The 14,722-nt window shown below is 44.7% G+C and overlaps 1 protein-coding gene across 1 annotated transcript; it reads right to left on the bottom strand.

The window, feature by feature from the left end:
* Positions 1 to 1,794: 1,794 nt before the first annotated feature.
* On the bottom strand, positions 1,795 to 14,477 carry ltv1 (LTV1 ribosome biogenesis factor). The gene is made up of 11 exons (XM_072580268.1): positions 14,303 to 14,477; positions 12,877 to 13,005; positions 12,177 to 12,374; positions 11,696 to 11,783; positions 11,189 to 11,324; positions 9,660 to 9,891; positions 8,929 to 9,056; positions 8,204 to 8,337; positions 7,693 to 7,745; positions 5,935 to 6,135; positions 1,795 to 4,861 (listed from the first exon to the last, which is right to left on the bottom strand). The coding sequence occupies exons 1-11, from the start codon at positions 14,303 to 14,305 to the stop codon at positions 4,745 to 4,747; spliced, it is 1,419 nt and encodes a 472-aa protein (XP_072436369.1). The 5' UTR covers positions 14,306 to 14,477; the 3' UTR covers positions 1,795 to 4,744.
* Between the last annotated feature and the right edge of the window lie 245 nt (positions 14,478 to 14,722).

The following is a 14,722-nucleotide window of genomic DNA, read 5'->3' as shown; positions in this document are numbered from 1 at the left end:
AGTGGATGCAATAAATGATGTGTGTGGAGGTGCAGGTGAATTTGTGGCGGATATGGAAGGATCCCTTGGGGCCTTTGAGGGAAATAAGGGGGAATGTGGGTGCAAGTTTTGCATTTCTTGCGGTTTTTTCTCCAGTTTCCTTATTTCCCCTCCCCCCACCTTGTCTCAGTCAAATCCCTCGAACTCAGCACTGCCTTCCTAACCTGCAATCCTCTTCCTGACCTCTCCACCCCTACCCCCACTCCGGCCTATCACCCTCACCTTGACCTCCTTCCACCTATCGCATTTTGAATGCCCCGCCCCCAAGTCCCTCCTCCCTACCTTTTATCTCAGCCTGCTGGACACTTTCCTCATTCCTGAAACGTCGATTCTCCTGCTCCTTGGATGCTGCCTGACCTGCTGCGCTTTTCCAGCAACACATTTTCAGATGATGCGAATGGCCTACTCCTTTTTTTTGCTCCCTTAGAGAGGAAAGAAGTTTTTGTATTTTCTAGTCTTTTGAGCTGTGGATGATCAATCATCGCATCTATTCAAGATCAAGATCAAGAGATTTTGATACTAAAGGAATCAAGAGATAGATTAGGCTTTAAAGGGTGACGTATAAAATATTTATTGAATGGTAGATGCTTGAAAAGATAGAATGGCCATTCGATATTCACTACAGATAAATTGTGTGATACTCCCCAGTGTGGGGTAAGAGGTGGTGGTGTGGGGTGACATTTTGTTGCATTGTGGAGCTTTTCCAAATGCCAAGACAGCGCCACAACAGACAATACGCAGTTAAAATATGGTTGTCTATCCTAAATCACTTAACCACCTGTGGGACAGTGCAACAAGGATTTTACTAATAGTCACCCTTCAAAATGAAGGCCTGTATTTATTGAGCACCTTTTACAAACCCAGGATATGCAAAAAAAAAAGCATTTCACAGCCTATGACTTAATTCTGAAGCACGGGTGTAATAAAAGTAAACACAGAAATAGAGGTGCGCCCAGGAAGATTTCACAAGCAATCATGAGATAATGGAGGGTTAATATTTGACAAGATACTTCTCTAGCTGTCTTCTAATGGCGCAATTAAATTTTTTACATACCCAAAGGCAGACGAGACTTTAAAATTTAATGTGAAAAAAGGTACCATCAACAATGCAGTACTCCCTCAGTATTCCACTGAAGTCGATAGCCGAGATATTTTATTCAGGAGTAAAGTAAACCTCAACTTTCTGGTATGGAGACAATAGTGCTGCTAATGGAACTCTGGATATTGTATGCACTCAGAGGAGAATCCCGAGAGCGAAAAGCATCCCAGCTCTCAGATGTCCACGACTCAAGGTTCTGCAAATCAAACTCAGGAGATTTCTGGCCCAGAAATAGAAAAGAAACCCCACAATGGAGAAGCAGTGGACACGACATCCAGTCAGTAATCCAAGGCTTTTCAGAGCTACAGCACTGAGCAAAGAGAAGAAAACTGACTTCCTTCAGCCTCGGGAGATGACACAGCTCTCTCGTGGTATAGTGGCAAAAGTTCAAATCATATTGCAGCAGCAGGGAGAATTTAAATTCAGGTAATCAATAAATCTTCAAAAACAAAGCTCATCTCAGCAACAGCAACCACAAACTTATCAAAATTCGCCTGGTTCACAAACAAGGTCTCAAAAAATAATCAACCATCTTCTTCATGACCAATCTAATAAAATGTGTAGCTTTAGCCAGGAGTCTCAACACTTTACCTCAATAAGAGCTATTTATCAGTAATGAAAAATATCACAAGGTACAAAAACTTATGGGAAATGTGTAAATTGTAAAAGTTAAATATTTATTATGGTTGAATTACAAAATGTTATGTTTAAGATGAAGGAAAACTGGCTCCCAGTCACCGAATGACTCAGCGCCAGGTGCTGGCTCCTTAGCCAATGCCCAGGCACAGCCTCCAGAAACCTGACTCTTTCTCCAGTTTCTGCTCCCGGTGGTGGTTCCACCCTTCCTCTTCCGGGCCGGGCTCCTCCTGGGTGACAGCCCCTGTGGGTGTGGGTGTTGTCAACAAGTAGTTCTGGCAAAATGGTTTGCTAGTGTGGGGCAGGAAATTAGCCTCACGAGTGGAGTCTTGTGATGATTTTGTTTTCCAAACCTCAATGCGAGCTCATCGGCAGATAGTGAACTATCCATCACTCATAAACAATGTGTTGATGTGGAGGTGCTGGTGTTGGATGGGGATGGACAAAGTTAAAAATCACACACCAGGTTATAATCCAACAGGTTTATTTGGAAGTACTAGCTTTCAGAGCGCCACTCCTTTGTCAGGTAACTCGTGGGGCAGGATCGTAAGATACAGAATTTATAGCAAAAGATAATTGTCGTGCAATTAAAAAATATTGAGCAAACCTAGGTGTGATCAATATTTCGAGACACAGCGATCTTTAGCTCTAAATTCTGTGTCTTATGATCTTACCCCACTGTGATGAAAGAGCAGCGCTCTGAAAGCTAGTGCTTCCAAATAAACCTGTTGGAACACAACCTGGCGTTGTGTGATTTTAACTTCAATCAATGTGTTGGCAGTCCGTTTTAACCCATTGCTGTTCAGTGTAGAACCAAAACAAGTCCAGAGAAAATAATAAATCAATCTTTATTTTAACGTCGCAGGCTGCTTACAGTAATATTGAGAGAATAAGCCTTAGATTCCTGGAAAATCTGCAGCATTCCGAGAGGTGGTGGTGGTAAACCTGCTCCTTTAGGGAAGGGAATGTACCTCGGTCTGAGCTGCTTGTAATTCTAGATCCAAGGCAACATGGCTAGTCTTTATATGTCTGCAAAGGCCCAGCAAGATTCTCATGTGTATCTGAAGGAGCAGTTTATTACCACCTTCACCAGGGCAATTATGCAGGGTTAAGAAATGCTGGTGTTTGCAGCAACACCCACTTCTCAAGATTCTTTAAAAATGGTTGCCTGCCTCTTGCTATTACAAAGCTGACAAAAAATAGTCACTACTGGAAACAAGTCCCAAAGAAAGGACTTAGGACATTTATCTGAGGTGTCAGGCCATTTGAGCAATGGCAGAAAGTTATTACCGACCACATCAGGCCTTCATTCTCTGAATTACCGCAATGCACTGTACAGCAGAGGAGAAAAAAAATCCCCGCAATGCCCTGAAATACCAGTGAACTCTGATGATTTCCTCGTACATTAGACCCAGCAAAGCAACCAGAGGTTTCTCTCCACCAATGTTTGTTTCCTGCATCCACACGCTCGGTGCGGCACAGGGCCTTTCTGGTAAGGGAGATGGTGTGGGAAGGTGAAGGAATATACACACACACACAGCTCCCTGTCTCAAACAATATGAGAAGTGGTACTAGTTAAATGACAAGATCGTGGAAAAGGCCTGCAGTTTGAATTTTAAAATGTTTTCCTGGAGCTCACTTGTATTAGTTACAATCAGTGGATGATGATATTCAACTGTGCATTACCCTTCCTTGCTGCACTCGCTACACATCAGGAGAGGCAACAAAGACAGAAGTTGCACATCTCACAGCACACAGGGAAACATCACAACTACGGTCTGGAGAAAGAGCTGAATGCTAGGTTGAAGTACCATAAATTACACAGGAGGGAAGGCCACTCAGCCCATGTGCACTTGTGCTGGCTCTTTGAAAAATCTATTTGATTAGTTTCATTCATCTTCTCTTTGCCAATAAACCTTGAAACGTTTCCCCATTGAAGAATTCATCCAATTTCCTTTTGAAAGTGATTATTGAATTCACTTCATTACTCTTTCAAGTAGCACATTCAGGACATATCTCACTACATTTCTCATCTCCCATTCTGCATCTTTTGGTAATCATAAATTTGTGTCCCCCATCCTGGTACTGTCACTCCAGCCAATAGAAGCAGCTTTGCAATTAGTTCACAAAATCTCAATTTTGCATTGCATCATTCCAATATCTCATTCAAGGAACAGTATCTCGGCAGTGCTGCACCATCTGAACAACAGGTTATGGCATCACACTTTCCAGAGTGCCGCTGACCCGATCCTAAAGGTCAAGAGCCCAGCTCCCACGCAGACTGTCTGCAGCTGCATGGACTAGTCACTGAAGCGAACGGTAAAGTTACCACAGTCTTACCAGACCACAGAGCTGCTCTTTCATCAGACTGTGAAGGCTGGTAGTGGTTTAACCTGAGGGTCACTGCACCTCAAGCGAGGGGAGAGGTTGAAGAGGAAAGTCTGACATGGTAACCTCAGCTGGTGTGGGAATTGAATACATGGCCTTGTTGTCTCGAGCCAGCTGTCCAGTCAACGGAACAGACACAGCCAATAGAACTTCACTGTGAAAAGTCACATCAATTAAATTGATCTCCCCAGTTGCTGAGAAAACTCAAGCATTCCACAAATAAGTCGAGGCACAGGCCTGTTTTTTATGACCTGTCTTTTGTGGGATAAAGGTCCACCAATGAGAGTGTCTTTCCACACTGAAGATGATCAGAGTTAAGGAGAACATTCCGCAGACATCCCAAAGAAACTTCGGCCTCAAGTTTCTCTTGAGGAAAAATGCAGGTCCATGCTGCAATCGCTGCAAGAAGGGCCAAAGCTTTGGGAATCTTGGTAAGGAATCAAGTCTATTGCTTTGGCTGATGGTCAGAGGCAGCAGAGGGGTTAGTTTGAACTCTTCATTTGAACTGTCAGTCAGTGAGTGAACCTCCAACAAATTCCCTCCTTTATCCAATGTCCGGTGGGAGAGGGAGACCCTTATGTACTATAACTCTAGTCTGATTCCCTGCAAGTTCTGTCTCAGGTTCAGTATCACTTGTTCCTGTCTTACTTTCTCGATTTTAAATGCATTTCTGTTGGCTTTTTTCTCCAGTCTTCTCTCCTATATGTGGCGGGTGGAGGGGGAGAGAGACAGAGAGAGGATTAGAAAAGGCAGCATATTTTCCAATAATCACCAAATTAATTAATAATCCAAACATTAATGGAGAGACTGAATAGACTAGGCTTTGCTTTCTTACAGCAGAGACGGTTAGGATTTGGTGGTTTATAGGTTTACAAAATCATTCCAGGTTTGACAAAATGAGAAGAAACTTTCCACAGTACATTTATGAATCAGAGGACTGTGACTTAATGGAACGGGTAAAAGTCCAGCATTGGGTTTGAAAATGCATTACCTACAAGGATGGCAGAAAAAAAAAAATCTGCTCTAACATGAATTGGAAAAGAGTAAGTTGCAGGACCATGATAGAACATTTGTATGGGGGTGGGGGGGGGGGGTGGAATTACTGCAGTAATTACATTATTTCAAAAAGCTAGCCCAGTGGGTTAATTGACCTCCTTTGGTGCTGTATCACTCTTCGTTTCCTAATATGGTGACATGTTGTGGAAAGGAGAAGAGAGGAGAGCAGAACTGACACAATCTGGGACCAGGTACCAAGCTCAGTTGAGTCGCCCATTAAGCTTGAACCTTTGTGCAGCTGTAGTGTCATCCAAATGAAAATGGACACTCTGTCTGGACAGATAGCCAACAGCAGCTTCAATAACAACCATTAAATACTGCAACCAGTGATTGCATAGATTCAGACATTGCAAAGTGAATCTTTTACAACATAATAATAAATATCATCCAATAGTTAATACGGGAATAAACACCCAAACCAATCAGAGCAATGGCTTTACTGAGTCACCAGTGCTTATTACGGCAATCCTCATGAACTGTCACAAGTAATTAAATACTTCTTAAACCAAGGAATAAAAGGTTATTTTACAATAGACAAGATTTCCACATTGCAGCTTAGCATCCGTGTACAGCATGAACCTGCTGCATGATGGGACACTTGATACTCTCCAAGGAGGGTACACTTTGCGACCCTGTTCCACAATAGCTCCAGCCTCATCAGACAGCATCCTGAGTTTATCTTCTGGCCGCATTACACAGCACAGGATTTTCCTCACCTTCCTTTCTTCTTTGATTTTCTGTTTCCGGACTTTCTTGTCCTCTTTGCTCTCATTCGGTGGCCGTGTCTGCGTCGAGGCTCTGGGAATGTCACTGCCATTAATCATTCCCATCCGCTCCAATTGTTTAGTGGTCAGACTCCTTTTCTGTAAAACATCCAAGGGAATTCCAGTTTTCCTGGACACCTTGACTGGATTGAGCTGAAAAAGAGTCGAGTGATGACAATTTACAACTTGGACTATGTGTGCTTATAAAATCAACAATATGGGCACTGTTGCCAAAGCCAGTACTTGTTGCCCATTCCCCTGGAACAAGTGGAGCTATTTCAGAGGACAGTTAAGAGTCAATCACATTGCTGTAAGCCTGGAGTCACATCGAGGTCATACCAAACAAGGAACGATCTCCTTCCCTAAAGGACAGTGAACGAAGTGGGTTTCTATACCAATCAAGTCACCATTACCAAGACTAGCTTTCAACTCCAGTGTTATTCATTTAATTCAAATTTAATCAGCTGCTGTGGGATTTGAACCTATGCCCCCTCAAGGCCTTTGGCATTCCGGATACCAATGGCATTATCACCATGTTACCCTCTCCCTCTTTAACACTTCAAAAATGTTCCTTGGCACTTTACCAGAGCATTGTTTGGCAACATCCGTCTTTGCATTCCAGAATGAGAAATGAAGACAGATGTTTAATAGCTTGCCCAAACTGGTAGGAGTGTGAGGTACAGAGGGCGAGAGGTTTCAGGTGGGAATCTCAGAATCTTGGACCAAGACAACTGAAAGCATAGTCACCACCAGCACAGTGACAAACCAACAAATACGGACAAGTGTCAAATGAACAGATAAACAGATGTCTCTCTAAACCATCGCTGCACATACAATGAGGAGATTGCTGTGGAGTATTTGCTGCGTTACATTGCCTTATAGAAATGCAGGTCCTACAGAACTGGCATGCTAAACATAAAGCAATCATGAATAAATCCAACAGCAAATCGCATGGGGGATAGAACGTAGACCTTGGAGGAAACCTATTTTAAACACTTCCTAAAACCAAACCATGGAATGCCACTGGCACAGGTTCAGCTGCTACCCAGTTAGGGTGAAAGTCTACTGTCCTCACCCCACAGTCTGAGAGGTCTCTCAGAGGGAGATACACAACAGGAGGTTGGGTGAGAGGGACCATGATCTTCTGTGATGTGAGTGGGTACAGGCTGCATAAAGAGTAGCAAGGGTCATTGGGAAGTGGAGTCAGACACTGACCAATACTGGGAAGTGACTGATACTGAACTCAGCTATTTGTTATACATCACTCCCCAATTAATGGATATTATCCATACTACACCATAACCCAAAATCCAAAGTACCCCAAATACTGTAACCGTATGGAGACCATTTGCAAGAACTACAAGTTCCCTTTGCTGAACGACATTACTGAACCAGCCTAAAGAAATCACCAAATTGTTTTGTTCACTTTCACAGCCCATCACTGGGTGTGAACTCTTGGCCTCTGCATTTTATTCTTCCAGAACTGAAGGTCCAAATGCAGTTGAGATGAATAGGGAGACAAAGCTGGTCTTGACTGTGCTCCGGCCTCAGGCCACTCTGCCCAAGACAGACAAACCTCCCAGCTGCAGTCTCACTGGGTGAGGAAATCCAGTATCAAAGGGTGAACACCAGCCACTTCCCATAACCCCAACCTTATTGAGAAGTAGGAACTCAGTCACAAACACTTCCGGCAGCAGCCCCTGCTCATACCTTAGGTGGGTCAGTTATCAGCTTCGGGTGGTTGTATAAATTTGAATAGGTGCCTGTAAAAACAAAAGATTCAAACTGAGGATTTGAAATGTATCATTACAATTCCACCAGCTCCGCCTCCGGTACTGGGATGGATGCGGAACTTGAGCACGCTCTCAAACTGCACAAATGATCAGCTTCATCATAATGACATTGATTGAAGAGTAAATGTTAGCTAGGATGTCAGCAAGAACCTTCTCATCTCCCTCCACATAGTGTCCTTGGTACGTTTTACATCTGCCTGGGAGAGTAGACCCCTCTTAATGTCTCATCAGAAAAATCGCACTTCCAAAGGTGCAGCACTCCCTCAGTATTGCTCTGGGAGCATCAGTCTGGATGTTGCGCTCAATTTTCAGGAGCAAGATTTGACCCATAACCTTCTGACAAGAGGCAGGTGTGTCACGCCTAAACTACAAAAGAAACAGTAGAAGATTTTGATGGTGCACAGAGCCATCTAACAGTCAGTACTTACTCAGGATGGATTCACAGTCCCATTGCTCGGTTGGTTCCTCAATGACGAGAACTTCAATCTCCTCGTTTTCCTCTTCCTCATCTCCTTTTAATAGAACATCTCCCCTTGGTCCCAGCTCATCGGGCATTTGACAGCTGCAGGTGGGATTGAAAGAAGTTGAAAAGTTTGTTAAAAAACAATTAAAGTGACACAGCCCCCACACTCCCACCTCGAGCTAATAAAACTGAGTATCTCTGTGGGACTTATCCCATTGAACACAAGGGTACGGTTAAGTTTATTGAAGATTCACATTTTCCGAGATTGGGGATGAGTGATTTCTATGATTGTGAAGAGGTTGGGATTGCCTCCTTCAAAGAGAGAGGTTCACCTGGGATTGAGCAGCAGCAGTCAAATCTATCAGGAGGGAGAGTAACCAACAGTCACAGATTTAAGATATTTAGAAAAATAACCAAGGTTTGAGAGGGAGTTACAGGGGATTAGGTGGAGAAGACTGTTTTCCAATTTGAATGCTTAGAATCAAACAGCTGCCTGAAAAGGCAGTGGAAGCAGATTCAACAAAAGTTTTCGACTGGATATTGCAAAAACACACCAAAAACAGGTTGTAGAACTATAGGTAAACTTTAGAGAAGGACAAGTTATAGATATGCTGTTTAAAAAAGGTTTCATTGGCCAAAAGGCTACACATGCAGAACCATTCTGTGATTTACTCATTAAAAACCACCTACTCTTTTGCTTTCTGAGTGTGGTAATCACTGATAACTTCATCTAGTCGTGCACTGTCCACCTGAATCGATCCCTCAAGTTCGTGGTGATCCAGAGCTCCAATCTCCTCATCATCGTACTCTGCGTACAACTGAAGCAGACAAAAAAAAACACAGGGTTACTGCAAACAGAGCAATACCTGAAGGGATCCATCTACTTTCAACACCTTTGGAGAGGTGCAGCATTTCAGAATTATCAACTCCAACCCAGAGTAGCACCACCTTTCCCACTGCTTACTACACTGGAGAGAAACCCAACAGAGAGTGGGAGAAAAGAGAGAAAGGAAATTTTAGAAAAGCACTTGTCATAAATAATGAAGAAAGTCTGAAAGGTAGGCACTGTTACAATGTAAAAAAACGCAGCAGCCAACTTGTCGACTGCAAATCTCACAAACAATACGATGATAACATTGAGGCAACCCATTTCTCTCGTGATGCTGAGAGAGGGATAAGCAGTGAGCAGGACAAACTCCCCTGCTCTTCTTACAACAGTGGCCTTGGTATTTCTTACATCCACAAGAACACACAGCCCTGGTCTCAGTTTAATGGCAGCCCTGAAAATGCAGCATTCCCTGGCGCTGAACTAGCCTGTCAAATGGGACTTGACCCTGTGACTCAGAGGAGTGTGCTACCCATGATGGACAGCATGGATTTTGCCCTGTGTATTGCTCTGGTACCTCGGAAAGTAAACTGACCTTCTCAAACCGATCGTCCAATAGGGTGAGCTGCTCATTTCGTCTCATCACAGATGATGTCATGGAGTAGGCAGTGAAGCGACTCCTGGTTTCCTCGTCCATGAAGGAGAATTCCCTCATCCCGCCTTCAAAGCGAACAATCTTTGAACCATCGTTATCATCATCAGAGAGAGCACCGGCCGAGTCAAAGTCTTCATCCTCTGTATCCTCCCATTCCTCATCATCAGAATCCCTGAAGGGCACACCAACAAATCATTCATTTGGGCATCTCAGGCAAAAGTTCCAATTAGAAGCATATAATAGACAAAGAGGAAACATCAGGAGCACCATCATAACTCCAGAAGCAGCAAGTAGACAAAGACAGCAATCAGGTAGGTAAAAACAATGACTTCAGATGCTGGAAACCAGACTCTGGATTAGTGGAAGAGCACAGCAGTTCAGGCAGCATCCGAGGAGCAGTAAAATCAACATTTCGGGCAAAAGCAGTCAATTTGTGTACAGCAAGATTCCTCGGAGAGTGAATCAGATAAGTTACCAGTAAAGCTCAGGTTGGAAAGAGGAATGCTGCATGGGAAATCCCTTTCATTCAAAAGCAGTATCACAGGGCCTTTTAGTGTCAATGTTAACATCAGTGTGGTGGTGATAATGGTGATGGTGGGGAAGTACAGATAAATGGGGCTCTCGCTTTAGCTGCTGCAGCAAGGGAGGTTCTGTCCTAGCACGGAGAGGTTAGGTTCAGATGTTGCAGCGTTTCTGAAAGAAATTGACGGAGACCTTTCAGCCATTTCACAGGTGTCAGCACAACTGGCGCCTGGGGCAAATCAGCCATGATCTTACAGAATGGCAGGGCAACCTTGAAAGGCTGAATCTCCACCCAGACTTATTTCTTATGTTCTGTGATTACTGCCGAGATTGTGCAGTGACACGGAGAGGGATAGCATTGTGTCAGAACGAAGATCGAGGGGCTGGGAAAGAAGCAAGGAAAACACAATCAGGGTGCATATAGAGTGATGGGAAACAAAACCTACAGGTAGCTGTGCAAATAGTTACATTACAACAAAGCAATGAAACCTTGTGGAAGGGTTACATATGCTTTTGCATTTATAAAGGATAACAATTTGAAGTGCAAGGTAAAATTTGATGTTAGGACTGAAAACTGGAGCAATCTTATATCTTGTGCAGTTAGTAACTATTCATTAAATTCTGTCGAGCGAGAGCAGGTCCTTTCTCTGACTGGGGTGGCCATCATCTCTTAGCTGTGAATGTTATTTAGGCCCTGGGTGATCTCCCATATTGATTTCGATTGACCAAGGCATTCAGAGAAGAAAGTGTTAGATTTTGCCAACTTAATGGGCTTGGAATTTGATCCAGGTTTGCGCCTCTTCCAGCCAATTTCACCACCATGAGGGAGGATTAGTGTCGTGCCCACCTGTCCACAAGTTCACCGACACCTTCTAGTTCCTAACCCCTCCTCTCTGACCCTCCACAGCATGCTAAGTCTCCCCTTTCCCCAGGTTTAAATCACATACACTTCAGCATTCTCCGCACACTCTCTTCCAGCAGCCTTCACCACAAAGTCATCCTCCAGAATGTTGTCTGGATCATCAAAATCAAAATCATCATCGAGAGCAGCAACAATATCTGGATCGAGGTCTGGGCGAGGTCCTGAGGGCAAATGCAAACAAACCCTTAATGTTCCAAACAAGTGTTGACATCAAACTTGCTTCCTCTACTTTGTGTTCAGGAGAAGTCAGCACAGAAATCTGATACATGTCGTGATGTTATGAAACATTGTGATTCACTGTACAACACATGCAACTTGTACAATAGGATTTCTTCAAAGAAAGGAATACTGAAATTATTGTCCTCTTTATCCATTGCCTGCCTGCTCATGACAGGGAACTTAGCTCAGTGGTTAACATTCCTGAGGCAGGAAATCATAGGTTTAGGTCCTACTCTAGGGACTAAAGCACAAAGCCCAGACGGGGACAGCAGATTACTGAGGGAATCTGTGCAAAGAGGGAACCCAGTCTTACCTCGAACAGGAGCTGCTTTGTTCAGCAATCCAGTTTTCTCTTCAAACTCTGAAGCAAAAACTGACGATGGCAGGTTAATGGAGTGAACCTGAAATCAAAAACATCACAGGTTTCCAGTCTCCTCTCCAACAACAGGGTCTAGAAACATCCATTTTTGTGGTGATAGTAGTAGTGCAGTACTGGTTGAAGATAACCCAACATCATCTTATCAGGGCAACACCTCACAGGTAATACATGCAAGCCTCATCAGTACCAACCAGATCCTGAGAATGACTGCAATACATCTGACACCCATCAATTTAATCTTCACCAAGCACAGATGTATTCACAGAAGAGGACGGGGGTGATTAAGAGCATTTACATCTCTTTGCCGCACCCTCCAAACCTATTGCCTATGCATATTTTCTGCTTCTGTTTCACATCAACTCCAAATCACAGACTTGGCCAATATTGCCCATAATTGTGCCCACATGACCCTTACAGGAATCTGTTGCACTTCCTCCCGCAGGTCTCCATCGCCCGTGGTTACGGTGTCTTGGCTCTCCTTCCGGGGTACACTGGAGACCACAAGCTCAGCAACTGGAGATGCCTCTTTCAAATGCTGCAGATAGTTGTAAGTATCATCAAAGAAGATGCCATATTTCCTTTCCTCCTCTTTCCGCTTTTGTAAATCAGTTCTCTGCAAGAAAGGAGTTAAAACTTTTATACCAGCTGCAGATTTTATATTGACTTGAGCTGATCAAACACAAGGAAAGTGGCATAAGAACTGTGCGCCCCTCCTCAGGTCCAACAGTGGCTCAGTGGATAACACTTTGAGTCAGGACTCCAGACGTCTGAGCCCATAGTGCAGACTAACAGTTCAGTACAGTACAGAGGGAGTGCTGCACTGTCAGACATTGTTTCTTACAGGCAACGTTAAAGCAAGCCTTGTCAGGTGAACAAACCATATCCCATGATCACTCTGAAACAAAGATGGCTGAAGGGAGTTGAAGCACAGATCAACAATGATCTATCTCAATGATGGAGCAGACTTGAGGGGCTCAGTTATCTCCTACAAATCTATCTGGATCCAAAGAACAAAGGGCGAATGTAAATTCAATTCACATGGAAGCTGCTCCCATATAGTGCTGAGCCCTACCATATTCACACACAACTTGTAACTATATGTCAAAGTAAACCACCTCTGCCGGCAGTAGAACTCTCTGTGGGGCAGTCTCGTCTGCGACCAGTGGGTCCTTCTGGCTTCTGTGCACCAAGTGAAAGGTCACCGCCGACTTCTTCTGAATGAAGGGCTTCTTCTTCCGGTGAGGCTGAAGAATAAAATGGAAAAACGGGTTAGAGCAGAGGAATAAGGCAGTAATCCCAGTTCATTCAGAAATCAGAGGGATAACTCTAGGAGCAGGTGTGTCAGCTTCACACAGACTGATTTTTCACTGTTTATAAGCCCAGCTAATATAATGCCACACCATGCCAAAAGTGTCAAGACCTTGGAAAGGGAGAACAGCAGAGAATGCCATGAAATCACAGCACAGAATCTGGCTATTCAGTCTAACTGGTCTTTGTGATCACCTCTGATCCATAACCGTCTGCTCCCATTATATTTCATTTCAGTTTGTACAAGGATCCAAGGAAAATTATGGAAATGGTCGAAGGGGAGGAGAGCTCAGGAGAGATTATTAAAGTTTCCAGATGTAATGGAATCAGATGTAATGGTATTAGATTATTTTATTAGATTTCCCACAGTGTGGAAACAGGTCCTTCGGCCCAACCAGTCCACACCGACCCTCCGAAGAGTAACCCTCCAAGACCCATTGCCTCTGACTAATGCACCTAACACTATGGGCAATTTAAAATGGCCAATTCACCTGACCTGCACATCTTTGGATTGCGGGAGGAAACCGGAGCACCCGGAGGAAACCCACGCAGACATGGGGAGAATGTGCAAACTCCACATCGACAGTCACCCAAGGCTGGAATCGAACCTGGGACCCTGGTGCTGTGAGGTGCTAAACACTGTGCCATCACGCCGCCCCACAATTACAACAGAGTAAACTCAACTACCAAGACATGAGGGAGGAACTGGCCAGAGTTAATTGGATGTGGTGATATTCTACATGGAAATTCTTGAGTTACCAAGTAGAAGGCCTTGGATCTAAGCTTGAAAAAGGAACAGTTTGGAAGACTCTCCATGGATCCCCAATGATCTGGCATGCACAGATCAAAACAGTCTCTGGTATTACTGAACACACAGCACCCATGACCCGCACAACCTTCCCCCTTTGAGGCAAGTACCACTCCAGGGCGTGAGCCCAGGATCCAAGGCGCTACACTGATGCAGGCACTATCCTTCAATGAGGCAGAGTGGGACTAGGACACTGTCTACTATCCCAGGTGGGCTGAAAGGCCCTCACTGTACAAAGTGAAGGACGGGGGAGATCCCACAGTATCCCTAGTATCTATCCCTCAGCCCAGGACAGGCACAGAATGGCCGAAGTGGGATCTTGCTGTGCACGCGAGGCCGTGCCTCCTTGCGGCGCTCCCTCAGAGAGGGTCGGCAGGTCGGTAAAGGGCGCTACAAAAATTCAGCTCCAGCCCGAGACTCCGCACCATCGTCACTGGAAGATGTCGCCCGCCTCCACGATCCAAACACCGGCTTCAGGAGCGCACCCTCGATCCCCAGGCGCGGGCGAAGCTCCGAAATGGAGAGCAGCCTCAGAAACAACAAACTCTCTCTAGGCCGCCATGCGGCCGCGCTGCTAACTTGGATTGGCTGGAACCATAAAGGACTCTGGGATACTGGAGGACCATCTGCTGGGCTCCGGGTTCTGATTGGCTGGAGTAGTAAAGCACCCTGGGATTCTGGAGGACCGCCTGCAGAGTCCTGGGCTCTGATTGGCTAGAATAGTGAAGCATGTTGGGATACTGGAGGACCGCCTGCAGAGTTCTGGGCTCTGATTGGCTAGAATAGTGAAGCATGTTGGGATACTGGAGGAGTGTCTCTTTGACCTCCGAGCTTCTTAGTCGTTT

The sequence above is a fragment of the Chiloscyllium punctatum genome, chromosome 11, assembly GCF_047496795.1.
Source record: "Chiloscyllium punctatum isolate Juve2018m chromosome 11, sChiPun1.3, whole genome shotgun sequence".
NCBI lineage: Eukaryota > Metazoa > Chordata > Chondrichthyes > Orectolobiformes > Hemiscylliidae > Chiloscyllium > Chiloscyllium punctatum.
This window is presented reverse-complemented; position numbering and strand designations above follow the sequence as displayed.